Source organism: Epinephelus lanceolatus, chromosome 10 (assembly GCF_041903045.1).
Source record: "Epinephelus lanceolatus isolate andai-2023 chromosome 10, ASM4190304v1, whole genome shotgun sequence".
Lineage (NCBI taxonomy): Eukaryota > Metazoa > Chordata > Actinopteri > Perciformes > Serranidae > Epinephelus > Epinephelus lanceolatus.
In genome coordinates, this window is record NC_135743.1 from 18310901 (window position 1) to 18337451 (window position 26551).

General features: G+C 40.7%; 3 protein-coding genes across 3 annotated transcripts; 1 reads left to right on the forward strand and 2 right to left on the reverse strand.

The window, feature by feature from the left end:
* Positions 1–1327: 1327 nt before the first annotated feature.
* taf12 (TAF12 RNA polymerase II, TATA box binding protein (TBP)-associated factor) lies at positions 1328–4986 on the forward strand. The gene is made up of 6 exons (XM_033641318.2): positions 1328–1491; positions 2087–2319; positions 2854–2931; positions 3215–3329; positions 4466–4554; positions 4656–4986. The coding sequence occupies exons 2-6, from the start codon at positions 2242–2244 to the stop codon at positions 4689–4691; spliced, it is 396 nt and encodes a 131-aa protein (XP_033497209.1). The 5' UTR covers positions 1328–1491; positions 2087–2241; the 3' UTR covers positions 4692–4986.
* A 797-nt stretch (positions 4987–5783) lies between these two features.
* rab42b (RAB42, member RAS oncogene family) lies at positions 5784–10795 on the reverse strand. The gene is made up of 3 exons (XM_033641316.2): positions 9291–10795; positions 8855–9077; positions 5784–7976 (listed from the first exon to the last, which is right to left on the reverse strand). The coding sequence occupies exons 2-3, from the start codon at positions 9070–9072 to the stop codon at positions 7532–7534; spliced, it is 663 nt and encodes a 220-aa protein (XP_033497207.1). The 5' UTR covers positions 9073–9077; positions 9291–10795; the 3' UTR covers positions 5784–7531.
* Positions 10796–11874: 1079 nt separating this feature from the next.
* Positions 11875–26047, reverse strand: LOC117266234 (CTP synthase 1-like). Its single transcript, XM_033641305.2, has 18 exons — positions 25851–26047; positions 24257–24436; positions 23827–23997; positions 23508–23608; positions 22652–22768; positions 21782–21865; positions 21441–21521; positions 19277–19428; positions 18864–18996; positions 18570–18658; positions 17942–18036; positions 16006–16068; positions 15820–15863; positions 15633–15729; positions 15486–15541; positions 14337–14433; positions 13955–14099; positions 11875–13533 (listed from the first exon to the last, which is right to left on the reverse strand). Exons 2-18 carry the CDS (start codon positions 24420–24422, stop codon positions 13449–13451), a joined length of 1776 nt encoding a protein of 591 aa, XP_033497196.1. The 5' UTR covers positions 24423–24436; positions 25851–26047; the 3' UTR covers positions 11875–13448.
* Between the last annotated feature and the right edge of the window lie 504 nt (positions 26048–26551).

Sequence of the window (26551 nt, forward strand, 5' to 3'; positions counted from 1 at the left end):
ACAAAGACAGTACAACAGCCTATATATATGACAAAGACATTACAATACAGCAGCCAATACATAAGACAGACAATACATAGACATCACAGCATAGAGAGAAGACATATTAAGGAATAGCATATCAAAAATACATGATTTAGCTAAACTCTATCATGGCTGATTTGTAGTTAGGATAGATTATTCATCATCCAGCTTTTTAGTTTGGTTTTAAAACTTGCTAAGGAACTGGCTAATTTAATATTTGTAGGTAACCCATTCCACAAGACTGCTGCTGAGTATAGGAAGGTATTTTTCCCCATAGAGGTCCTAAAACGCCAAGGCACGAAATCAGTAGAGCTGCCCCTAGTGGAATGAGTGTCCCCAACCCTTACAAAATAGTCCCACAAATATTTTGGAACTGATTTATTAATGATCCTGTGAACTAGGCACAACTTGAACTGGGTTACTCTCTCCTTTACTCTGAGCCACTTCAGACTGATGAAGTGAGCAGGAAGGAGGTGGGTTCTGGGATGGTGTACCTAAGGTGTGCAATTCTAGCAAGAAATTTAGTTTTAGAGCTTATCTTTCCTATAGCTTTAAGGGTCATACTCTCCCCTGATAGCCTGTTGTCTAAAGTACAGCCTAAGTAGGTGACAGTTTCCTTGGCTGTTACATCTGTCTCGCCCACTACCATTTTAAACCCAGAAGACTTCTTCAGTTTGGCAGTAGACCCGAAGAGGATTGATTCGGTTTTGCCAAGGTGGAGGGACAATATGTTGTCAATTAGCCATTTACTGATATTGTGGAGCTCTGTACTAAGTGATTTTTCCACCTCAGATTTATCTTTGTGAGACACAAGAAGAGCTGAGCCACCTGCAGAAAGAAATAAGCTGCAGTCAACTGCTGCCTTCACATTAAGCACATTGAGTTTAGGCTTGTCCTATGAGTTGACTTGACCTGGATGGCTGTAAGATGTCTTCCTGAGCATGATTTGTTAATTGTCATTCCAAATAGTATTTTTTTTTTTTTAAAAAAAAAAGTTTTTGTTGCAATGTGATCAAAGACTGTATAATTGTGATTAGTAACCAGGAAAAAAATGCTATTACTTCTTTAATTAGTCTTGGCTTTATGAACACGTTTTAATGTTATTATTTGTCATATATTTGTTGTCGTTATAATTATTACTATTATTGTTATTAGTGCTATTATTTCTTACATATCTATTTTGATTATCTTTATTATTGTTAGCAATGCAGTAGCCCTCTGTGTATTGAATCCATGGTGTTCTTTGTTGAATCCTGATGTAGTTCCGCTAAATATCCAGCAGGTGGCAGAGTAGAGGCGCTATGTTGCCACAGGAAATAGACCCGAACAAAGCGGAAGCAGTGAAAGATAACCTCGCTCATTTTTCTAGCTTCGCCGACGCAATTTGAGGCAGCTTTTGTGTGTCAAACTCACCCATTGTCGTCGCAGCGACGCCGAAACATGGACAGATAGTGTTTGTTTTATTGGGTAAGTCGTCAAGTTAACGCGTAATTTTAGGATGTAGCGTGCGGAAAGCCGCGCCGCTAGATTAGCTGCTAATGTTAGCCTGTCAAGCTAAATTCAAATCTTGATAGCTGCTATTGTTTTTAGCACGTAACGTTGTGTTAGCGTCGGTATTATACACGTTTGCTTTATTCGTTAAAGCTGCACATCTGCTCATAGGCTACCTGTGTGGTCTTATTATTTTATGAATGTGCTGTTACTTTGCTAACTCGGTTAAAATTTTCTGTAGATCACATAGCGTTGCTCCACGGCTAAGTTTCTGCATTGGTCTTGTAGCTAATGGCAATAACAGCAGTCATTATTTACACTGCACCGTTCAAAGTTACTTGGTTAAAGATTAAAACATCAACACTGCGATGAAATAAAATCGGGAGGCAAAAGCAGAAAATGGAATAGAACTATATTAAATGAAATATGAGTGAGTTAAAATAAACCAAGTGAGCAGATCATATATTGATCAGGATAAAACAACAGTTAAAAAGTCTGTAAGCAACTTTAAGCTTGTTTATCAGCCTATTGCTTCCTTGACACTAACCTGTGTACTTCCTATTCTCCCCAGATTTACGGAGGTGGTCATTGTAAAAGGTAATCTATCCCATTTGTGCCCATCTTGGACAGTCACACAGGACTCTGACACACAACGGCACAGACACACAACAGCTTTGCCCCCCTTAAAAACTCCTGAGTCCCTCCAGCTTTCCTGTGGCCACCAGCATGGCTAACAGCACCGCAACAGCAGTGAAGGTTGGGACCCCTGGCCCTGCTGGCAGAAGTAGTCCAGAGGGATCTCAGGTCAGTCAGTGTTTTTATTCACCATATCTAAGGACTGGTGGGTTGGGTTGCTGAAATCACTACTCTAGTACAGTTCCATACTTAATGTGCATATTGATACATTGCATAGTTTTGATCATAACCCAACTTGTGCAGTTTTCTACCAGACAAACTCTTTACTAATTACAGTCTCTTATAAAGTCACCATTATTTCTTTGGTAAGAATAATTATCCTCAATGTCAGAGCTACCTGTGTGTGGGACAGTCCCACTGTGAAGTTGCTGTATTTATTTCTCCTCTCAAATGTTTAGAAAGGCAAAATATTCATTGTTATTGATCTTTTTTGGAACTGTATTGTGTTTGCATAAAGATATTTTTCCATTGGCCTCAAGATATCATCATATTTATAAATTTCAGTGCCAAACTCATGTTTTAGCCCTGTAAATCATTTTGTGGGTCTTGACTTTATATCATTAGACGACTGTAGAAAGGACACATCAGCACAGCTGTTGTCTTATGTATTTATGAGAACGAATACATTTGTTTTCTCTCCAGGTGCTCAGTAAGAAGAAGCTGCAGGACCTGGTGAGAGAGATCGATCCGAATGAGCAGCTGGATGAGGATGTTGAAGAGGTCTGTCAGTGGTTTTAATTAAAATTTCAAATTCATTCTGCACTCACATTCTTCGGTGTGAAATGAATACCACTTGCATCTCACAGATACTCGTTGCTCTATAGCTTTCCTAACCTAGCACTGCCACATCCATCATTTGGAAATCTTATTCTGTTGAAAGCCTGGCTGCATGAATAATGGTGTGAGCAGCTGAGAATATGAGAGATTTGTCTAGCAGTTGTGCAATGTTGCTTTCCTTTACTGAGCATGATTAATGGTTTTCGAAACGCCCGTCTCTTCTCAGATGCTGCTACAAATTGCAGATGACTTTATAGAGAGTGTAGTGACAGCAGCCTGTCAACTGGCTCGCCATCGCAAGTCCAACACCTTGGAGGTGAAGGATGTTCAATTACATCTTGGTAAGTTGCTGATGGCTTTTCTGCGGGGCTGTGACACCTAATATTTTCAGAAGGGTGGATTTAGTATGTCTCTGTAGGTCATGGGAAAAACATTTAAAGTATCTATGATATGGCGGTCAGCCTGTAATCACTGTGGGATAATTGCTTTCAACATCAGAATGATGTCCCAGTATATCATGTCAATGTAAGACAGGAATCATTTCTCAATTCAAAGTGATATCATTATTTTTTAGCCATAATCTGAAATTTATGTTCAAATCTGACAGTTACATTTGTTATAATTGAAGGGAGCAGATTTATTGTTTTGGAATTTTACAAAAACTTCTAACAGTTGGCATCTCAAAGGGACGTCTTCATGGATTCGTGATCTGAAGAGAAAACACAGAAACAAAGCTCTTTGAAATTGACATCAAAAAAATGTGTGGTCTTGAGTGAAAGTAATTTGCGCTCATTTTCTTGAGCGACTGCAAACAGTCAGAGTCAGAAAATGCAAGAGCTCCTGAGACATTTGCAGTTTTATGGTAACATAGCAGCCCAATCACTGGCAGGTAAACTGTCATCTCTGCATTGCTGTGTTGAAATTATTTGTATTATAGCCCTGAAAACAATTTGTATGCATTGGCGACAGCTGTGGCTGGAGGCATTAGGTTTTTGGGTTGCCCGTCCCATTCTCTTGAACACGCTATCTCAAGAACACCTTGAAGGAATTTCATAGATCTGGCATAAATGTCAACAAGGACCCATAGATAACCATCAAGATTTTGATGGTCAAAGGTCACTGTGACCTCACAAAACACATTGTTGGCCATTACTCAAGAATTCACACACTAATTATGACAAAATCTGACACAAATGTCTAACAGGAAAACATAACTGATGACATTTTATATCCAAGAGGTCAAATGTCTGCTGAAACACTTTTCTGGACATTTTCAAACACCATAACTCTGAAGAACAGAAGGGGAGTTCTTGTTCTGCATTTTCTCTTGTCATGTTTACATATGAGTCCGGACAAACATGTATGTAACTGCAACTCGACTGGTTTGCGGAGGCACACAATGTCGAGGCATTAATCCTAGTGTAGACACTGTGCTGACAGCCTGCACCCTGCTCACACTTTGCGTTGCTTTTCTCAGAGCGCCAGTGGAACATGTGGATCCCTGGGTATGGGTCAGATGAGATCCGGCCGTTTAAGAAGGCCTGCACCACAGAGGCTCACAAACAGGTACGCAACTGTTTCTGTCGGACACAGTACAATATTTCAGTATATAAAAGGTACATGTATTGAAACTTGACAACTGTTGATAAATCTTTTTTTCATTTCAGAGAATGGCGCTGATCCGCAAGACAACCAAAAAGTAGCAAGACTGTACCAACATGTTCCCACTCTGTGTATTGTCTGTTCTGTTTTTTGTTTTTTGTTTTTTTCATTTGAGATTTTTGGGACTAATGAGGCAAAAAGAGATGGTTTAGATGTTTTGTTTTTTCATTAGACATTAGTGTTTCATTGTCATGTCTCCCTAACTTTTGAGGGTTTTGCCAGCACTCACACAATATTGTAATTCTTGTCTCTGGTTCTGTTTTGTTGCCATTAAGCTAAGCCTGGCAAAACTCTGTTCAGTGAATTTTTGTCAATAAACATTTACTGGAATACTTACGTTGGATGATGACCACTGCTGTATCCGGTTTGCCTTTTGATACTCGAAAGCATTTGGATGTGAATGCTAAAAATCATGTTTGATGTTAGCTCGGCAATAATAGATAATAACTGTGGAGTGTGAAGGAGATGATAGCTCCCTTGTTTACCCGCTCAAACAGTGCTGTTGATTAGATTTTTTTTTTTTTTTTTTTAATAAATAGAAGGTCTATAATAATAAATTCCTACCGCAAGTGTTGGCTACAAACACAGTAAATGCTTTGCTTCTGTTAGACATTTATGTGCTGTTGTGTACTGTTACTGATTATAATAGGTTTTATTATATTAACACATTTATTTCAGCCATCCTTGTCATTTTTAATTTTTACTTTTGTATATTTCAGCAAAATGCATCTAAACAATAGAAGAAATGCTGCCCAGATGTTGATTTTTCACAATGGCAGATTAAAAAGTTAATAAATGACTGCTTTGTGTTTTCAAAGAGGACACATTTTAGTGTATGGCATCTGTCGCCACTGAACTTAGAGTCAGCCAAGGATTCGACACACGTAAAAAGGTTTTTTTTTTATTGTGAAATCTAGTCACCTTCTGTATATTTTCAGAAAACCAAGGTCACAAACTGGTGTACGGACAACACTTGAACCCATCAGGGATAATCTGGGGGGTCTTTCATCAACAAAATAAATAGTCTGCCTTCTGCTCGCAGAAACATAGGAGACCGTCCATCAGACAGATGGACAGTAATTGCTATGGAAACCACTCACAACATTTCAAAAGAACAATATCCAAAGGCACCCTAGAGTTGTTTCATTTAATTAATTTCAACAACAGCACCTGAAAACAATCACTCACTTTCAGCATGCTGTGCAATTATTAGTGATGCAACAAAAGCCTTTTTCCAGACGACCACTCAGGCCCGAAACATTAATTCACGGAGTCACGGGGGAACGTTTCTAATCTCACCCAGGGCACCCTTAACTTCTGCCAATCATTCACAGAACGAGAAACATGGACACAAATCATAGATTTAGGTGCACAGGAAAAAGAATGTCCTTGTAGTACAATCGTTCCCATCCTTTTTGTGACCCCTCAAAATAAACAAATGCCTACTTAAAGCCCCTTATTACAAGTTATGACCTTTGGTGTGGAAATGAGCAGTGAGCAGTTCCTCCTTAACCATCACGCAACCACTCAGATATATCCGAAGACCTCTTGGGGCATCAGGACCCCAAGTTTGGCGACCACTGTTCAGGTCTTGAGGTACAAAAACCAATAGGAGAGAAGATGAGTCGTATCCCATCCTTGTAGATTGAACGCAATGGCAAAGTAGTCTCATCTTGAGCCAACAGCTTTGGCTCAATATGTCATCATTACAACCCCTGCCCCTCTGAACTGAGGTAAGCAATGACCTCATCAGTCCACGTTAGTCTGATCAGCTGTGGGCCTTGAATCCCACACAGGCACAGAGTAAAGTCCCATAAATATGAAAAGATATACATACTGCAATAAAACAACACTAACAGTTTAGAATTATGGTAGCAGATTTGTGACTATGGCACAATTTAAACTAGATGTGGATACTTTACCGTCTTATTTATATCTTAGTTTGACCTGTTAGGGGTGGGGGAAATGGATACAGCATAGTATCGTGTATCAATATTTTATCAATACACAGGCGCCATGTATCTATTTTTTTTAATCACATAAATAATAAATATTCTAAATACAAATTGAACTTTTAGTAGTCTACTAGAATAAGAAAATCAATTCCTTTTTCAGTCCACTAGATACAGTTTGCTGCAATGAAAATGAAGAGAGATGAACTGACTGAAAACTTCAAAGTTTTTCCTTTGAATCACAATATATCTCACTATGTTATCCCAATACTTCAACATTTTTAGAATCGCAATAAAATTGTATCGTGACCTAAGTATCATGATAATATTGTATCGTAGGGCCTCTGGTGATTTCCACCCACCAACATTTGTCACAAAGTACAGCTGTGGCAGATTTGAACATCTTTAGTATTCACGAACCACAGAATTGGACAAACCGAAATTTTGACCTAATAATGGCGCTAAATGAAAAGCAAAGTGATCTTGAACACCTGCAGCAAATTTCACAGCAATCCATCGAATAGCTGTCAAGACATTTCACCAAAAATGTCAACCTGCTGGTGGTGCAAGATGAAAAGCCGGGGGATCACCAAAGTCAGCAGGAAATAATCCTCGAGGGCCGTGAATGTCTCTGCAAAATGTCACTGCAGTCCATCTTATAGTATTTAGGTTTTAGAGATATTTCAGATTGAAGTGGTGGGCCAACATTGTCACGCCGCCATCATAGCTAAATATATAAGTTTCGGAAGTTAAATCTTGTCAGTGTCTTGTACCTACAAAGGCGTAACAATTTGTTTTAACCACTATCATAGGTGCAAAAAAGTGGTTTTCATAACAGTAAACTTCCACCACAAATCCAACTCTCCAGGGGCTGGTTCTGTTTTGACAGTAACTTGAGTGCATGTGGGTGACCACCACCAGTCCGAGGTTTAAGCACAACACTTCTTGTTGTTCTTGGTGCCAGGCTGTGCCTGGCTGGCTCTCTGTAACTGCAGCGCCTGTGGTGCCGTGCACTTGACTCCATCCCAACCCTCTTGCAGCTCTACCTCTCCGCTCAGCAGACCCTGGTAGATCCGACGAGTGAGCAGCTCGAAGGCGTCCTTCACATTCTGACCCGTCTTGGCGGAGACTTCCACATAGGGCATCCCCAGCTGCCCGGCCAGTTTCTCAGCCTCTTCCCGACTCACCACTCTTTCCCCCTCGGCATCTCGGTCGCTCTTCTGGCCCACCAGGACGAACAGAACCTTATGCGGCATCACTCGCTCGCACACCTCAGCATGCCACTCCTTAATATGGTCAAAGGAGGCTTGGTTGGTCATGTCAAACACCAGCAGGCCTCCGACAGAGTTGCGGTAATAAGAACGGGTCACTGACCTGAGGAGAGAAGAGAGACACACAGGGAAAACAGAGAGAAAGAGAAAAGGTTTGAATTCCAGCACATGAAAACCACCAAAGCCCTCGCTGGGGTTGTGCAGAGTTCAGACTTTGTCGTATTTCCTGTTCAAGTGAGCAAATAATCAGCTGATTCTCTGCACTGTTTGAGCTGAAATTTTTTTTTAGATAAGCAGACTGACAGAGAGTCTGTTCCTTTGTAAGAAATTGATAGCCACTGTGTTTTTATCACCCTAATCATGAAACTGTCAAGAGGCATACGGTTCCCCTGTGAGTCACCGACTGTTAAAACCAAAGGAAAGGCTTGGTAAACGGTCCTCCCAGCAGCCAGATGGTGAAAACTTACTTCTTCATTACCTCTTTATGAAAACAAACCGGATTTGGCTGAGTTTTAGCTGACTCATGTGGGATTAAGCAGGCTACAGATACCATGCAGAGAGGAGGTAAACACAAACAGGCACAGTTTGCAATTTGTTATGGTTCATTCAACTGGAGAAATGATTTAATGAATTTAGAGACAGAAAGAAACATGTTACTCTGAGTTTTTCTTTTTTCAATAAATATGCTGAGCACTAAGAATAATTCCTTTTCAAAGATCTGCCTCTTCCACTTTAAGCAGTACACACACTGAATCTCTGTACACACTGCACACCGATCTTGTGAGGGTGACAGGGTGGATACACAGTGATAGCTGAGAGCAAACACTGATGAACAGCTCTGGCGCGAATGGAATAACCAGTGATAGTTTATTTAGATAGCGCATTCACATACACATGAGTCATTCCTTGAATATTTATCATTCGAATTATTTGTTTTACTGTCTTGGTGTCGTTGTGCTGCAAGGCCTGGTGCATCCTCACCTGAACCTCTCTTGGCCAGCTGTGTCCCAGAACTGCAGCTTGACGCGGACATCTGGCTCCACCTCCAGGAAGTGAACGTAGAAGTCTACACCCACCGTCTGGTTGATGGACTCCAGGAACAAGTCTTCAGTGTAGCGCTTCAGCAAGGAGGACTTGCCCACTGTGGAGTCCCCCAGCATGATGATCCTGAACTGGTACTGCCACAAAGTCAGGTCCATTGTCGCTGGTAGTGGGAAAAACAAAAAGGGATGACGATGAATACAGCTTGTGGGGATGCAAAGGTGTATGGAAGTTGTGGGAAAGTGAAAGAAAATGCACTGCAGGAATTATAAACAAGGCTGTAAGTAAGGTTAGGAATGATTGAGGAGGAATATATTGAGTAGCCGAGATGGTTCCAAGGGGGTTGGAGAAAGAGGTTTAAAAAAAGAGTTGAAACCTGTAAGGGACTAGCAATCCCACATCAGCTTCCAACAAGCTGCTTCCCTAGCTTTGACGCTCCAAATGTTGTGAAACAGCCGCAGCAGCCACTCCTTATAAATCCCACAAATCAGTCAAGCAGGCTGTGTTTGACAGTCATCCCAGACTGCTGTGCAGTTGAGGGCCGCAGCACAAGTCTCTCAGTCTCATTCCCATGGTGGTTGATCAAAATCTCTTCAAAAGCTGGTATGTGGAGGAATCTGTCCCACAAAAGTAGATCCCGGTGGAGCTGCAGCTCTCAGCTGAGTTGCTGATCTTAACTGGCACTGTCGCATGTGAATGAGAGGTGTGGACTTGAAAGTTTGCCTGTTGATACTTGACAAAAGGCGGGGCAGCACAAGGACACAGGGAGGGCTGTTGTGGAATGGGAGGGCCAGATGTGGGAGTAAAGGCAGTTTGATAAGGAAGTAGTGAATGCATATCAAGGCAAAGCTTGTAGTTTCCCACTGTCACCCTCTCATAACTACATGTCATCTTTAATAATCATAGACAGTGTGGGTGAGCATGGGCAACTGTTAGCAACAACTCTTATCACTTTATGATCCTGTCTGTGGAGTGAACACTGCCACCAAAAAGGGGAAGTTGGTAACAATGTAGCTTTATCTTCCCTGGGGAAACATTAGGAAAGGCTCAGGATATGTAATTATTTTTTCTAACAATAGGTTTGTCGGAAGTTTAATGTTATTTTTAGTCACGTTTACATGTCTACTTTAATGTAGTCATTGTGGTTATTTCAGTGTTGAACATAGGTGTCAGTCATTGAAGGCTTAATGTGGTCAGAATGCAAACAGAGAACCAAAAATAAACATCACTACCAAATTAAGCTTTTCAAACATGATCATCACTGGACAGTAATTAAACTACTATTAGCATGCTATAAGTAATCATGTTCTAGGTCTGTTAAAGGTCTAGTGTCAAGGATTTAGTGGTAACTAGTGGTGAGGTTGCAGATTGCAGCCAACTGAAACTTCTCCAATGTGCCAAGCGTCTAGGAGAACTACAGTGGTCGATGCAAAAACGCGAATGGCCCCAACTAGGCCGTGTTTGGTTTGTCCGTTCTGGGATACTGTAGAACAACATGGTGCAGCGTCCATAGAGGAGGACCCGTTCCATGTGTGGATTTAAACCTCTCATTCTATGGAGTTGTACACGACATGTCCTTAACCGTCTGGAAAACGCGAGGTCAGGCACTGGGCGATACTCTTGTGCCTACTCTGTGCCAGCTTTCAAGGGTGCAGAAGCAGGTTGCATCTGAGGTTGCTAAGCAACCATAACCAGCACCAAGTCTGTACCATAGCCTACTTACATGACATCCTGAGTGCAGAGCTGATCTTCTTTCAAGCGTTATTTGGTAAGTGTGTATCAGGCCAAAAATACTGTCCGTCGAACAGACAACAAATGATCAACTTCTCCATATTTACAGAAGAAGGGACAGATAGCTTTCGGCTGTGATTGGCTGTTCCTTGTTATGACACGCGGTGTGTGCTGCTGCGCTCCAAAAGCCGAACTCTGTTTATCTCAAGGCCCAGCTGTCGCACCCTGAAAAATAGGTGCCCAGAAATGTGCGTGCGCCGCAACGCCGTTGCTCTAGCATTTGACACAAGGTGACAAAAACACAACTCTACATTTTAGGTGATTACACACAAATTAAAACATAGCTATGACCAGAGCCAATCTTGCCATGAGATCACTCCAGCTGCCATACAGCGATCCACGATTTAAAGCAAATGTCAGCCAAGGTAAAGTGGGGGGTCGATGGCCCCTTCTCTGCTTCTGGCACCCATCCTCAAACTACACATCTGTTAAGTTTTGTGAGCCAGGGACATAAAGTGGGTGGCCAGTGGCCACTTCACTACATCCTATCCCCCTACTTCTGGCCTCCTTGCTCAGACCATGCCTATCTTTATAGTTGTGTAGCTGAGATCAAAATGAAGGCCAAGCTTAAGGTTTTGTGACTCTATTTTGCAAAGTTGTGACATTATCACATCGACAAAATCTGTCCACAGAGGGACCAACACCTGGCATAATACTCAAAATGACTATGGTAGATGCCTCTACAGTAGGTGGCACCAGGACCACATTTCCTCATGATGACACACACAGACTTGCAAGGTGAAAAGAATACCAGTCATCACAACATCGTCCTGGCTGGTAAATATTCCATTTCTGCCAATATGGCCTAAATCCTGCAGACTGGTCTTCCAAATGTTTGCTTACATAATTTGACTAACCTTCTCATATTTTGGGTTTGTTTACATAATTTCAGTAACCTTTTCATATTGCTGGGTGTAATGAGTAGGACAGCCTCTAGGGAATGCTACAGCAGCATTTAGTTATGTATATAAATAAATACACCAGTGTGCTCTCAACACCAAACAACACTGGGAATAGTGCCATCAGTGAAGACAAAGCCTTTCAGTCTCTCATGTGTGCAAGTATCAATAAATGTCTTTTATGGTTTTGCCTAAAAAAACATGTGTCTCAGTCGTTGGTAAAAAGCAGAAGTTGCCATCATCCTCAGCTCCACTAGAACAAAGGCCAGATTATCAAGAGGAATAAAAGCATATTTATTCAGAATAAACATCCATTATGCATCACACATGCATCCAAACTTCATAAATATAAAAATACAGCATGTTTTTCGTACATCTGGGTCACCAGATAAATAAAAGGCACTGGCAGCAATGATTTAACTATCGTGGTCCACTAAATTTGTCAAGACTCCAAGTGAAAATGCAACTTGGAGGCTTGACGCTTATTTACACTTGGCTGCTACTGATGTTTGGAGATCAAATATTTAGGTTTTTCTTTTAGTTTTAAGTCATCAGTTTTATATGACAGGCTTATTTTTCACTTAATACTGTTGACTCAAGGGTCACATTAAGGTGGCCGGATTGTCAGATGACTGTGCATGAGTATATAACTCATTTTAGGAAGTTCTGGTACAGATAGCGCAGCAAAGGGCAATGCGGTTCATAACCATGTTTGCTGATGTCAGCAGGCAAACCGGTCTCAAACATAAAAGCCATGCAAGCAGAACTGGTGAGTTCAGGTTTAAGGCATAACAACTTTAAAGTAGTAACACCCCAAAGTGCACAACCATTACGGCTTTCATGAGAAAATTAAAAACGATTGTCCTTGTGAAATCGGCTAATGCCTGAGCAATTTACCCTATAACAAATAACATCATATATGTGTGTATATATATACATATATCCCACAGTTACCAAAGCACAAAGCACCCCCATTGTGGTCCAGTTTAATCTCAGACTCGTACAGATTTGCATGCACACCCCATGTAATACAGTACAAGATTATTTGAAACCAGAGTGGCATGTAGCTTACTCACTTTTCTGTAGTAACCCTGAATGACAGTTAAGATATGTAAGACAGTATTAAACCTAAAAGCAGAAACACATAAAACTATAAAAAAAACACTAACAGATAAGTCAAATAGGTAAATCCATCAATGATGTGTCCAGTTTTGTAGTGGTAACTGATGAGGTGAGTGTATTTCGAGGAAGATGGGTAGGTTACCATGAAGGGAGTGAACATACTCTCCTACATATTCCTATATCATAGCTTTTTGGCTGATAGGAGGGTATACTGTAAACAGCCAGTAAAAGACCACTGGATGTGTTTGTCATGATACATGGGCAAATTTTGGCAATACAAGACGCAAACTGTACGAAATCATAATGTTTGCATACACTGGATTGGATTGATTTACAGGACGGCCGCCTCAAAAAGAAAACCGACTGCACAGACCCTGACTCCAAACCATCCATCTCCTCACAAATATATGATGATGATGATACGATATTTTACCATTCATTCCTCACCCCACTCTTTTTTCATTCCTACAAAAAATTCTGCAAAATTCCCCACACACACTTCATCCCAGCTTCTGCTTATTCCAGCAACTCTTCACCCCCCCAGCGTTAACAGCAAGACATCCCGTTACCTATAAACATAATATATTCACTACAGTATAAATTACTGTAACAAGACATTGTACCTATCAGTGTTGTAAAAACGATTTTACGGACCAGTTTTTTTTTCTGGGCCTTGCATTGATCTGCAAGAGTGTTACACAACCACAACAACTACATGTGCTTTATTCTGGGGACAAAGAGGGGAACCTCAGCTCGCAGATGTCCGTCTCAGGAGAGCTGCTGCCGCTGCGGTCGCTGTAAGTGTCCCTGCAATGAAAGATGAATACATAAAATGAGCGTTATAGCAGTGCTGCCTTATAGGGGTTGCTTTATTGTGACTGCATGTGGAATGATGACATAGTGTCACTGTAAACTGACTGTAAGAGAGTAGATTATGACACTGAATAAAAATGTGCTTGTAAATTTCCATTCAGGTTCACAACTCAACTACATTTGGGTTAATTCAGTGATGCATAAAAATGTCAAACAATTTGTAGTGTAAAGGGTTTAATAAAAACAAAAATGTCTTTACTATATACACGACAGCTAAGGTTGGCCACGTGTACATAAAGTCCCAATCAAATGTAAATGTTTTTAATCAGTCAGCATTAATGTCAGTTCACAGATTAAATATGAACATGAATGCTTTTAAATGTGATTTGATGCCACTGGCTGTGTCGGAGCTTACCGTGGAGAGAGGCGACAGCCCTTGGACAGGTAGCCCTGGAGTTTTCCAACAGCAGCCAACAGGAGACCCAAGTATGGAGGAGAAGGTTTGATGGGCCTCGAGGTGAACTCTGGATGGTACTGCACTCCAACAAAGTAACAATGATCTAAAACAACAAAAGCAGGTGGATTAGCGCAGACATACTAACCTCCACTACATACACCACAGTTAACGCATGACATGGCACGTACTGTATGGCATTTGAAGCAAAGCATGTTGCAGGTTGGTAAGAGTGCATCATAAGGATCAGCCAGGTGAAAACTTTTAGGAGATATACGGCATGTTACAATCATTAGCAGCAACAGCACATGAATGCTTGTTTTCAATAACACTTTCCACTCACCCTCCAATTCAATGACTTCCATTCGCTCTCCTTCCACATCCTGGCCGACAAACTGAAGGCCCTTTTTTTCAAAGTAGTGTATCAGCTCAGGGTTCACCTACAATAAGCAATGACTCATGGATTCAGTAAAGGTTTTTGAGGTTATTTTATAAACACTAAATGTCCTCAAGTCTCTGCAAAGTGTACAGGCAGAATAAGATACTGTACAGCAGGGGCCAGTTAATAAACAAAAATGAATAGTATTTATCAGTTTATATTAAACATGAACTGTCTGCTTTCAACCTTTCAGCCTTTGCTGTCCTCACTCATCTTTGCCAAGAAGCAAATTCTGTTGCAGCAGCCCTGCACAGGTCAGCTGTATGCAGGGGCGTTTCTAAGATTTGAGGATATTCAGGGCTTAGCTTGAACCCCTTTTGATGCTTTTTATGTACCTTATTTACGTTAAATGTACAAAGAAAATCCCAGTGCGAATCAATTTATTGTCATTGTGAATTAGAAAATGGTGGGTTGGCCACCTGGCACCCTTATGCCTTCATGTTTTTGTGTCGTAGTGACTAATGGAGACAGCACTGTTTGAAACTGGTCCAGTATAGAAAGAGACTGCTGCAGCTGCAAGGTGCAATTTAATCGCTACAAGTGCTAGGTTTTGCCACCGGCAGGCTCTGATTGTTATTTTAAGTGTCTGATAACATTACAGAAAGGACCCTACAGACCCTACTTTACCTTTTGCTTCCTCCGGTCTGTTTGTTATTGTGACAAAGCCAGAAAGAGACTTCTCTTCTTCTGAGTGATCACAACAAACGGAACTGATCAGCGAAAGGTAAAGAAAATGCTTCATTTCCTTGACAGGCCTTTTCCATAATGTTGGCAGACACTTAAGAGTAACAATCTGAGCCTGTCTGTTGCAAAAACAAGCTATTTTAATGGACGTAAATTGACAGTGCACAATTGCAGCTGCAACCTTTTTCAGCAGTGACTCTCTCAGTACTGGACCAAAAACCATTTCACTCCATTAGTCACTTAGAAACTAAAACATGGCAAATGGGACCAGGTTAAAAAAAAAGAACACTATGTTTCTCTTTAAGTTGAGTACCACTGCTGTACTGTATGTGTTTGTTATGCACTCCCAATCAAAAAGCCTTGTTTTACCTCAAACCTGTGTCTGTGCCTCTCGTCAACATATTCCACATGTCCGTACAGTTTCCCTTGAACAATGAAATATCAGTCATCAGAAACACAGTCACTCTAAAGACCAATAAGCAGACAGTCCACCTTTAATTCAGGGAGCATACATACTCAGTACACTGGTGTTGGATTTGAAAATGGTCCGCCTCTTCCCCAACCTCATAGTTCCCCCCATCTGTCCTGGGTTGTGCTCTGGCATATCAATCACCTGTCGAGATCAAACAGGATGTTAACGCCATTCCGCTGGAGACTCCGCTGATATGATATGATAGGAGCACGGCAGAAAAAGATAACCTACCACAGGGTGACTGGATTCTGGATTAAATTCTGTGGAGTTGGCATCTGAAAAAGATGAGCAAAACTGATCTGAGCTCACCCTAACTTCTCATCAGGTCTTCGGTCCTTTCATCATTTAACTAGAAACAATAGGAATCAAATAAATGTTTTTAAACAGTGGCCTCGGCTGAATGGTGCAATTACTCACCCTCCCATCCGAGAACATTGCGGGCAAACTCACACACTGCCAGCTGCATGCCCAAACATACTCCTGCACAAAACAAGACCAGCAGGATTCTTGCATAATGAGTGTTATTGTAAGGACTCATAAATAAAGTAAGACTGAACAAGATCCCCACTGTGCAAAGCACTTATGTGGCTAACACTACTGTTTAAGCATATGATTATAAAGTACCTATAAAACGTATTCACCTCTACCTGGGACTTTTTCATTTATTATTTTACAACTTTGTATGTTCAAGCAGCTGTAATTAAAGCTTTTTTTATGATAAACAATTCGTATATGTCAAAGTGGAACAAATTGATTTGAGAAATGTACAAATATATCACACAAATAAACTGATTGCAAAAGTGTTTATGCTGCTCAGGTCTGTATTTTTCACATGGGGCAACAATTTCTGCTTTGAAATACTTTGAATCAGTGGGTCTGTAACAACTTTACACACCCGAACACAACATTTCTGTCCTCATTTGTCATTACAAGATTCCTCAAACTATGTGCGGTTGCACAGAGATCCTCATAGTACAGCAATTTTAAAGTTTTGCCACACTTTCTCGATGGGTTTGAGTCCTCAGCTTTGACGTAGCCATCAAATACATGCTTTTCATCCTGTGTAGCTTTGGCTTTATATTTTAAGTTGATGTTTTACAGGGAAAAAAAAACATTTCATCCTGAGTCACAGCTCTCTGGCAGACTGTGGCAGCTGTTCCTTCAAGATTTCTCTGTATTTATTTTGCCCTTCACAAACCTTCCCAGGCTTATTACACAGAAGCATCCACACAGCGTGACGCTGCCGTACAGGCGATGTGCGCTAAACTGAACATGCAACGTCTAAATACTGTGGGCTGTACCGCTAATGATTCAAGTGTGTCAAAGCAAAGTGTTGGAGTACTTATGCCATCAATTATATTACGTTTTATATTTATAGGTAATATTAATTTAATAAGGTTTCAGTTGTGAAACAATAAAACAGGCTAAGGCAGAAAATAACTTCCTAGAGACACTGTAGCTATTCATTTCTTGAGGTAAGTTGGGGTAACATTTTCTAAGTCTGCTCTTCATCAGGTTTGCTGTGTTCCTGTGTCAGCACTGTGTCGACTGGCACAGTGCTGTAGGTTCAGAGCAGACAGAATACCTGGCATGTAAACTGATGCAAATAATCTGAAACCAAAGTTCAAAAATGTGAGTTTCACCTGTAAACTTTCAGCTGTACAGCGTTAGCATCATATGCCCAGGTTAGCACAACAACTGGATTGGCGTGAGTCAGTCACACTATGGGTAGCGCAAATGAAACGCAAGAACTGGAAGAGCGGTTTGCGAGTACCCGGTCAGCTACAACAGCAATGGAGAAAGAGTTGTGTGTAAGACGTGGATGATGTGTCAGTATTGCTCTGCCATTGTGTGCGTATATGATGGAAACACATCAAACATGCAGGATGCCAAATGTTGAGGTACTCTGAATGTTTACATACAGTCACAGAGGAAATAATTCAAACACTTCACCTTAGTTTTACTTTTTAGTATTATGTGTATTTTGCCATTTTCAATTGTTCAACTTCCATTTCACAGCATAAAGGGACCTGTGTTTGTTCAGTGTTACCACATAAGTGTTTGAAATGTTCCTTATTCTATAGTGAGTATAGTTTACCAAAGTTGCAAGAGAGCAAAATGTTACATCAGTCTCCAGCAAGAGGATTTTGTCTTTGACACTTGAACTACTGTCTATTAAAAATATATGAAAAGAAACGTATCCTCAGGCATTTTTTTTCCTCTGCTGTACTGAACTCACACTAAACCACGACTCTTAAACAGAGATATGAACCGAACTGTGACTTGTGTAGCGTTACATCCCTAATGAAGGGGAAGGCAGAATTTTTAAGAAAGTAGTTTGAATCTCTCTTACCCAGGAATGGCTTGTTTTGTTTCCTTGCCCAGTTAATAGCCTGCATCTTGCCTTCTGTCCCTCTCACACCAAAGCCTCCTGGTACCAACACACCACTGTGGAAGGAAGGAAGGAAGGAAGGAGTGACAGACTTAATTTATTTCATAAATAGTCCAGATTATCTTTGAGACAAACATCACACAATATAAACACCTGTACACAGAGACACATTACTGATAACAGTGTTATGAATTTCTGCAGATCAGTCTGGTGAACTATTTCAATAGCAAACTAATGGCTCATAATATAGGATGATATCTAACATGCATTTGTTTTGTTTTTGTATTTGCAAAACTTTGAGATACTACATGGCAAAAAACAATCCTTCAAAACCCTGTTTCTGGCCCCGGCTTTAAAAAAAAAAGCTGGTCTCACAAATATACTTCCCCCCCCAGTGCAATGCAGACATAATCGCTACATGAAGATGCAATAAAACACTGTGAATTTCCACAAAGCACAAGTCATTGACCATTTTATGAAGCCGCATAAATGACTGAGCGTAACGGCACTCCACTGCCATCATGTGGCCTACATAATAACCACATGTCACCAGAGTGTGAAACATCCTATTGACAGTTTATCTACTCACTCAGAGCTGCAGAGCTTTTGCCAGGCCTCATGATATTTCACTGGCTCGTCTTGCAGAGTGGTAGTCTCCAGGTCTGCAGAGTCTATGTACTGTAATAACAACAAACAGCATCATCTGGAGGGATATCAACATCACGGCCAACAGGCTGACTACTGTTTAAATATGGTCAATATGGACAAATGTTAGGCTTTATGCCAGTTTTCTGTGACAACAGTCAACACATAAACAGCAAAGCAGGGTTGAAAAACAATCCAGAAATAAATACACAAAAGATAAAAATGTGAAATGTCATACCTTAACCTCTAATCTGTGATTGATGGCGAGGGCTGAGTGCTCAAGGGCCTTGATAACGGAGGTGTAGGAGTCAGTTAACTTAGTGTATTTCCCAACCAGTGCTATGGAGACACGCTCCAAGAGACGGGCAGATCTGAGAAGAGAGGGAGATGATTTACAGTATTGACCTGGTGCAACGTTAAATCATAACGTTACAGCCACTCAAAGAACATTTCCGTGTCCAGCAATGCTACCTCAACACTGTGCCTGAGTGACTGAGGAACATTTGTCTTTTAGTGTTCAACTCTTTTCATTTTAATTCCAGGAAGTGCCTGAGTGATTAAACTGACTGTTCCATAACTGTGACGTAAACGATTTGTGTCTATCTCTTTGGTAGCCTTGAAAAGGTTAGCAGCTATGACAATCCTCCTCACCTGTCAGCCATCTCCTTCCACTTTGACAGCATCTTCCTGGGCCTCGTCGCAGTGGGCAAGTCTAGCCGCTGACAGAAGAAGTTCACAACACCCTGGTCCTCCAGCAGCAGAGGGACTCTGTAGACTGAGGCAACATCTTGGACACAGATCACCTGGAAGAATCACAAAACATGTTATTTCAGTTTATTTCATTGATAAAAATGGCTGAGCAATGCTAACATAAACTTAAATGTAATTTCCCCCAGATATCTGATCACAAAAAAGTAGGCCTGTCACGACAACTGTGTTTTTATACCGTCCTAGAAATAATTGTGATAAAGGACATGATTGTCATTTTAAATGGACTGCAAGTGCACCCTTTCAAAGAGCAATGTACTTTTAATTCTTAAGAATATTCAGACATTGGCGATGGAATATGAAAAAATATTTAACATATTTTTTTAAAAAGTAATTAATTAAGCAATATCACACGAGAGGGAGTGATGTTCTACTGTGATATCGTCACGGCTGTGATTCGGTCGTAGGCACGAGGCCGCAGGCAACAGTTCAACAGTTAAATAAGCAAGGCTGATTAAGAAATGTTTAAAAATGAGGACAAAATAGATAATTCAAGCATTTTATTTGTCTTCCACCAACAAAAATAGTTCCCTCAGGACTCTGCTGTCACTGTTGCTATGTAACGCAGACATGGTGCGCCAGGCACTTACTCTTTATACACATTTATCTGCACATTTCCATTAATTGTGCAGCCGGTGAAATAAGTCTCTGGTGACTGCATGGTGGACTGTGGCTTCACAGGCACAGCTGACTCTGCCTTCTGATCTGACAGTATGTTGTTTTTCTCCAAGTCATTGAGCTCCGCTGATGAAACCTGGATGTGTGCTCAGATGGATTCAGCTTCTCCTCTCCCTCATCTTCCTCAGATGACCATTCATAGTTCAATTCAAAACTTATTTTAGGAAATAAATCCATATTTTTGGCTGTTTGACAGTGGATGAATTAATTAGCCTACAACGCAACTGCTGACCTAACTGACACTAACCGTCAGTTTTGATTTGATTGTTGATTGCAGTCAGCTGTGAGGCGGAGTGATACATACACAGTGAAATAACCGTGATGTTGTACTCCAATATCATCACGGTTTTACTGTCTCTCGACCAATCAGATTGCAGGGCCGGAACTAACTGTTGTATAACACCTGTTAATATATACAAAAAAGTATACATAACATGAATAGCACCTTTACAGGAGCAGCTCAAAATGACTCAGTTTAAGCACCAGGAACTCCGATTTTACCACTATAATCCAGTCGGTGTGCTGCAGTCGGCTCCCAGGGATGGATTTATGGAGTGGAGGATGAAATTGTTGGAGGAGAAAACTACAAATGACAGACTTTCTGGCTTGTTGCCAGGGGTTGGCAAGCTAACGACTACCCGCTCTGTGCCTCTACGACTCCAAAGGTGCATGTGCAGGCTACCGGTAAGCCACACTGCATCGACTGTGTCCTCTTTTAAGTGTTGTTTTATTTTTCTTTGGAATTGCACAAGTAGGCGGAAGTAGAGAGATAATAAAAAGGAAGAACCGCTAAACCCAAGTCTTAAAATAGTGGGGAATAAAGTACTGTTTGTTCTGACATCATGTTGGCTAAAATGTTGGTGACATTACTATTTATGCAAACGTGCATGTAAAAACACATTGGGCAATATCAAGGTCTGCAAAATGAGCGAGGTCATATACATATGCCGTACAAAAAATAAATAAATAAATAAATAAAAATAAATAAAAAATAAAAATCGATAACGTAATTGTCGTGACAGGCCTAATCCTAAGTATACTGTTTTTGATTTGTGGTGGCTTTTGTGATACTTATTTCATTTTTAAATATTTTAAACAGTGGAAGCTTTAAGTTTTCAAAACACATGCTGGAGTTTTGTGTGCAGTCAGTGCCACAAACTCACACACCATCAGAGAACATCATCACTTATCCCTAACTGGCACTAGCATACAGTGAAGCAGCAGTTATACTTTTATATGTACTGTTTATCTCTCAGATTACCAAATACAGTAATACACCACACCACACCTGCAGATGTTGGGGAGCAGCATGCTGTGCACATGGAGCTCACAGAGAGATTCTATTGAAAAACAAGTCAGTCTACTTCACCTGTGTGGGCTCCACATGACAAAACATGGAGATCTTCTCCTTAACAGCCGTATCTAGTGGTGATGCACAGCGGCACATAATCTAAAAAGAATCAAGTTGTTTATTTTTTATTATGATATACAACAGGACAAGGGTATAGTCTCAAAGGTTCCTAAGTAAACACCATCAGTTTATTTAAGGTCGGGTTTTATTTGGTTGTGTACACCATGAGATAGATACATAACCAAGATTTAGTGGATATAGATTTCTACACGTACAGTGAAAGCAGAGCCATGGCCTGTTTATATCTGGGGTACGGGTCTGATTGCCAAGTTCTAAAAGCAAATTGTAATCTGACTCACCAAATCTGGAGACAGGCCCAGCCCTCTGAGCTCTCGGACACTGTTCTGGGTCGGTTTGGTTTTCTGCTCTCCAGTGCTGCTGGGCTGAGAATAAAAAAGCAAATTCACTTCAAAGTGTGGCAGAGATGTGTTTAAAAAATAAACCAGTGGTGATTTTTACTGCTCTATAGCCTCTTTAGGCCTCTGTCAGGCAGAGAATGTGTTAGCAGCCTGGGGCCGCTTTTTGTAGTTTTCAATGAAGTGAAGCATTTTGCTCGCTGCTTTTGAATTGCTGAGCGCCTCACTTTTTTCTGCCTTATGCGCCTTGCATTTTTGCTGGACGGCCCTGAACGTGTCACGTTGAAAAAGGGCCTGATGTCATTGACATTTTTTCCCCACTGTCCAATCAATTCTGTGGTTGCAAGTATTAGCCTGTGTGAAGGTAACATTCTGTCACTTCATATGTCACCGTGTGCAAGCTGCAAGACATTTCTAACAAACTGTAATTAGGTCCGACAACTGACTGCAGGTTTTCAAACTGTCTGCAACTCATCCTAGAATAACCAAACTGAACAGCATCCAGGCAAAGCTCCTGGACCAGATGGTGGTCCGCCCTGTCATTTCTTCTCTTTCTGAGGGTCTCATGTACCCACACTGATCTCAATTTCCCTGTGACTAACATACTTTTTGGGAGCAGCTTCTCACCCTCAATCAGAGCCAGAGCTCCAAAGCCGTGGTGGGGAAATAGGAGCTCTGTCTGATCAGGGCAGGCTTCAACAAACCTGGCACAGAAGTATTACACGCTATTCAAATAATAAAAGTTAATGCAGATGTAGTGATCCCAATATCTGTGACGAATACATGAAATGTGTGTCCACCAGTAGGCCATACCTGCGGTACCAGGCTGACATGGATGTTGCAGAAGTTCTCCCTCTTCACCTTGAACTGGAACTGTCTGAAAGCCTCAATGAAAGGCATGCTCTCAATGTCACCCACTGTGCCTCCCAGCTGTTGACACAAAACACCTGCTTAGACCACAGAACTGCACCCATGAACACACAGGTTTGATCTCAGCACCTCATATAATACGACACACCCTTGAAAAGTACAGACTGTAACCAGGTTTATTGTGCCCATAATACTGTCAGAGATGGTTTTGATGTATGCCATACGAAAAGTACTGCTGGAGGCAGGGTAATAATTTAACTTTGCTTATGAGGATGTGACATGTTCAGCTGCAAATGTACTAAAGATGATATACTTTTGCAGTACAAGTTGTCAAACATTTTTTTTAAAGTACAACACTTTGTTTTGTACACTGCTGCAGAGAGAGCAGGGCGAACAGAGGGGGATAGTTTTACAGACTCTCCTCAACAAATCAATTTTCAAATCCCCTGATTTAGTAGTTTTTCAAAATAATGTTTGTTTTTCTGCTTCGCTAATGGACCCATTTGTGTGAGTTCAGCAATTTCTCCACTTGCTGAATGGTGCCAATATTTTTCATTTGCTTCAGGCAACATGCTTGGTTTCATTTCTGATCGAAAACGTCTTCCATTTCTACTCAACGCACCAAAAAAAACAGGTAACAAATCACTTAAGAGCTGCCTATGGGAGCTGCTGAAATATATACCACTTTTGACAAAGAGGGCTTTCAGTGTCTTATTGCATTTAGTGCAAAAATCAAGCTTCATTAGCATAAATTCCTCTTTGATGAGAACAGAGACAAGTAGGTGCAAGACAAACTTACCTCTATGACACAAACTTGAGGCTCCACACCATCTTCATCGACTGAGATCTTGGCCTGTTTCATCACCCACTCCTGGATGGCATCTGTGATGTGGGGCACCACTGAAAACAAACAAAAGTCACATAACACCAATTAACAGTGCTTAGTGAACATGCACATGAAGACGAATACAGCTCGTGCCACATTATCTGTTCTATAAACACAGTAGAAAATACAAATGGAAACAAGTGTGCTGCATGTACTGGCACCAAAAGTGGGGGTGAAGTATTTAAACAGTCGAGGGGAGCTTCCATGTTTTGGAGAAGGTGTACTCACTCACCCTGTACAGTCTTGCCCAGGTAGTCTCCCCTCCTCTCCTTGTTGATGACTGACTGGTAGATCTTTCCAGTGGTGAGGTTGTTGTCTTTGGTGAGACGGATGTCAAGGAAACGCTCATAGTTTCCCAAGTCTAGATCCACCTCCCCGCCATCATCGAGAACAAAAACTTCCCCTGCACAACACAACACAGATATAATATCCATTTGTCATAGGGTCAGAGAAACAGCAGATCCAAAACTGGTGGAAATGCAATGTTTTGTGTGTTGACATAACTATCTATTGTACGAAAACACATGGTGACACCACGCAAGTCAGCTGCTGCCACACCACATCCTGACATATTAACGGCAGGATTTTACCACAATAATAAACAGCAGATGATACACCAGAGACAATATAAGCGACCTTATTTAATGCACTCAATTACTCACCATGTTCATAAGGGGAAAAGGTGCCAGCATCAATATTGATATACGGGTCGATTTTGATCGCTGTGACACGAAGGCCGCAGGACTTGAGGATTGTTCCAATGCTGCTGGCAATGATGCCCTTACCAATACCAGATATGACACCACCGGTAACCAGGATGTACTTCATAGTGGTACGTGAGACTTAAAAAAAAAAAAACACACACACACACACACACACAAAGAAAATGAAACTACAAAGCACTTGCCCAACTTAACCTGTTCCACCACATGTGAGATGGAGAGCTGATGCAACAGAGACAATGGGCCTCCCAAGTACATAACGTGGAGATGCTCCATTACCTAAGTAGATTACTGAAATTAAAAGTCTCAATTGGTCATATTTACAGCTGTAATGCAACCACATATTTAGAAATATTTATTGTTATGCTTCTCACTGGATCAAAATTGAAACCTGTGGTCTGTTTTACTCCCTTAATTCCTGAATTTTAAACTTTTACTTTTTAAGACCCCTCCAAGACACATTTTAACCAAACTGAGGACGGATTTTTGGACAAATTGTGTTTTACTTTTTTATTGCAGGCAAGTAGTGTATGTGTGGTCTTGTGTGGAGGTAAGTGTTATGTAGGAATATGGTAATTAGAGTGAGTTAAGTCAATTTACATGTTGCCAGCAGGTAGGAAAATGACAGTATTGTAGTTTTTAAAGATTTGTAACATTAGAAATGTGGACTTCAGGACTCATTTTCACAGAAACAAAATTTAAAATGTATAAAAGTAGATAAAATGTTTTAAGTGTTTAAGATCTCACAAATTCAAATTTAAGACTAATGACTTTGAATGCCTCATTGTTGTAACATTGCATTTAAGATATTTTAAGACTTCTTAAGGACCTGTACACGCCCTGTAAAACTTGTTTCAGCATGGAAAACATTAGACACAGTCAATCTGATAGCTGAAGGAGGCAAGGACTTCCCTAATTGTTTACATCTGGATCCCATATTGTGCTCGCATGTTAACTACACACATCACATAATGTGCAGACGCAATGTGCAGACGCAATGTGTAGATCTAAAACAGATCACAACTTATAATTACTGTGAGGGGAACACTGTGTTCAACCGTCAACCGCACGATATGAAATTAAAAGGCGGGAAACAGCAGCCACAGATACGAAGGAGCACCTGAGAGCTTCCTGCGTCACATCAGTGTTGTCAACATAACGTCAAGTCTGAACTAGCAGCACTTGAATACATCGGTATAATAAAAAACAAAAAGCTGTCAGACTGGAGTAGCTGGAGCAGTCTGACCTAGTTTAGCTGCTGTTAAACAAAGTGCTGGAAGAAGTGGTTCAATATAACACGGTTTGCAACCTGAGTATTATTAAATGTTATTTTTTAAACCTTTTAATCGAGGTGAAGTTAATATAAACAGCCATCGTGGCATACACAGCTAACGCTACAGTTTAAGCTAGCTAGCAGGTAAGTTAGCGAACAATATTAAAACAACAACGTCAAACTACTTGACAGCGTTATAAAACTGTTAACTGACTGCGTAGCTAGCACACCGTGAATGACTTTGACACCACACAAACTTACCTGACTGCTAAAAACAAAGACGTCAACGTTTAGTCTCTGCGACTGCTGTGAATTTGGCTCCTCTTCTGTTTACGGAGCATCAGTCTCAACGTCTCTCTAGCGGTGGCAGGAGCACGTGCAAAAGACGCTGCCTGATCCACTTGTCCCAGTCGGTACAGTTTGTGTCCTTCCGCGTGCCGTGGGTAAATATATGCCCTGTGCTCAGGCTGACAGGCAGACCTAAGTGTACCGAGGATCCACCAATCAGGTGGAGGTGGGTTGGATCCTGAGAGGCTGCCCTCAGGGCGAAATATAATACATGATTTTAAACATATAAAACAATGTTTTTCCTCTAAAAAGAAAATCTCACTAAGATTGGAATCATTTCAAAACTCACAAATATGAAAGGCTTTGTCTGTAATTCTGTATCTCTAACAAAATTAGAGAGATTCAAATTAAAATTTTTCATTTATTCAACCTTTATTTCAACTCGGAAATGCATTGAAGTAGAGACGTCATTTACAATGTAGCCGAATAAAACAATATAAAATAAAACTCTTAGACACAGAAAAAAAAGAAAAAAGAAACTTACATAAAAGTGGCAACAAGAAGTAAAAATCACTAAACCACAATTTAAAATGTTAAAATAAATAAATAAATGCAACCATTAATGATTAATAAAACCTCTTGAAATGTAGAAGACACTTGTCACACACTTATTT

What these genes read in the sequence shown, in the direction of transcription:
- taf12 (XM_033641318.2), top strand. Translation starts at nt 2,242, where the DNA reads ATGGCTAACAGCACCGCAACAGCAGTGAAGGTTGGGACCCCTGGCCCT. An exon ending in GTAGTCCAGAGGGATCTCAG is followed by an intron (nt 2,320 to 2,853) that starts GTCAGTCAGTGT and finishes TTTTCTCTCCAG; the next exon opens with GTGCTCAGTAAGAAGAAGCT. An exon ending in CCACAGAGGCTCACAAACAG is followed by an intron (nt 4,555 to 4,655) that starts GTACGCAACTGT and finishes TTTTCATTTCAG; the next exon opens with AGAATGGCGCTGATCCGCAA.
- rab42b (XM_033641316.2), bottom strand. Translation starts at nt 9,072, where the DNA reads ATGGACCTGACTTTGTGGCAGTACCAGTTCAGGATCATCATGCTGGGG. An exon ending in GCTGGCCAAGAGAGGTTCAG is followed by an intron (nt 7,977 to 8,854) that starts GTGAGGATGCAC and finishes TTCTCTCCTCAG; the next exon opens with GTCAGTGACCCGTTCTTATT.
- LOC117266234 (XM_033641305.2), bottom strand. Translation starts at nt 24,422, where the DNA reads ATGAAGTACATCCTGGTTACCGGTGGTGTCATATCTGGTATTGGTAAG. An exon ending in CAAAAGCTCTGCAGCTCTGA is followed by an intron (nt 18,037 to 18,569) that starts GTGAGTAGATAA and finishes TTCCTTCCACAG; the next exon opens with TGGTGTGTTGGTACCAGGAG. An exon ending in CAATGTTCTCGGATGGGAGG is followed by an intron (nt 15,864 to 16,005) that starts GTGAGTAATTGC and finishes CATCTTTTTCAG; the next exon opens with ATGCCAACTCCACAGAATTT.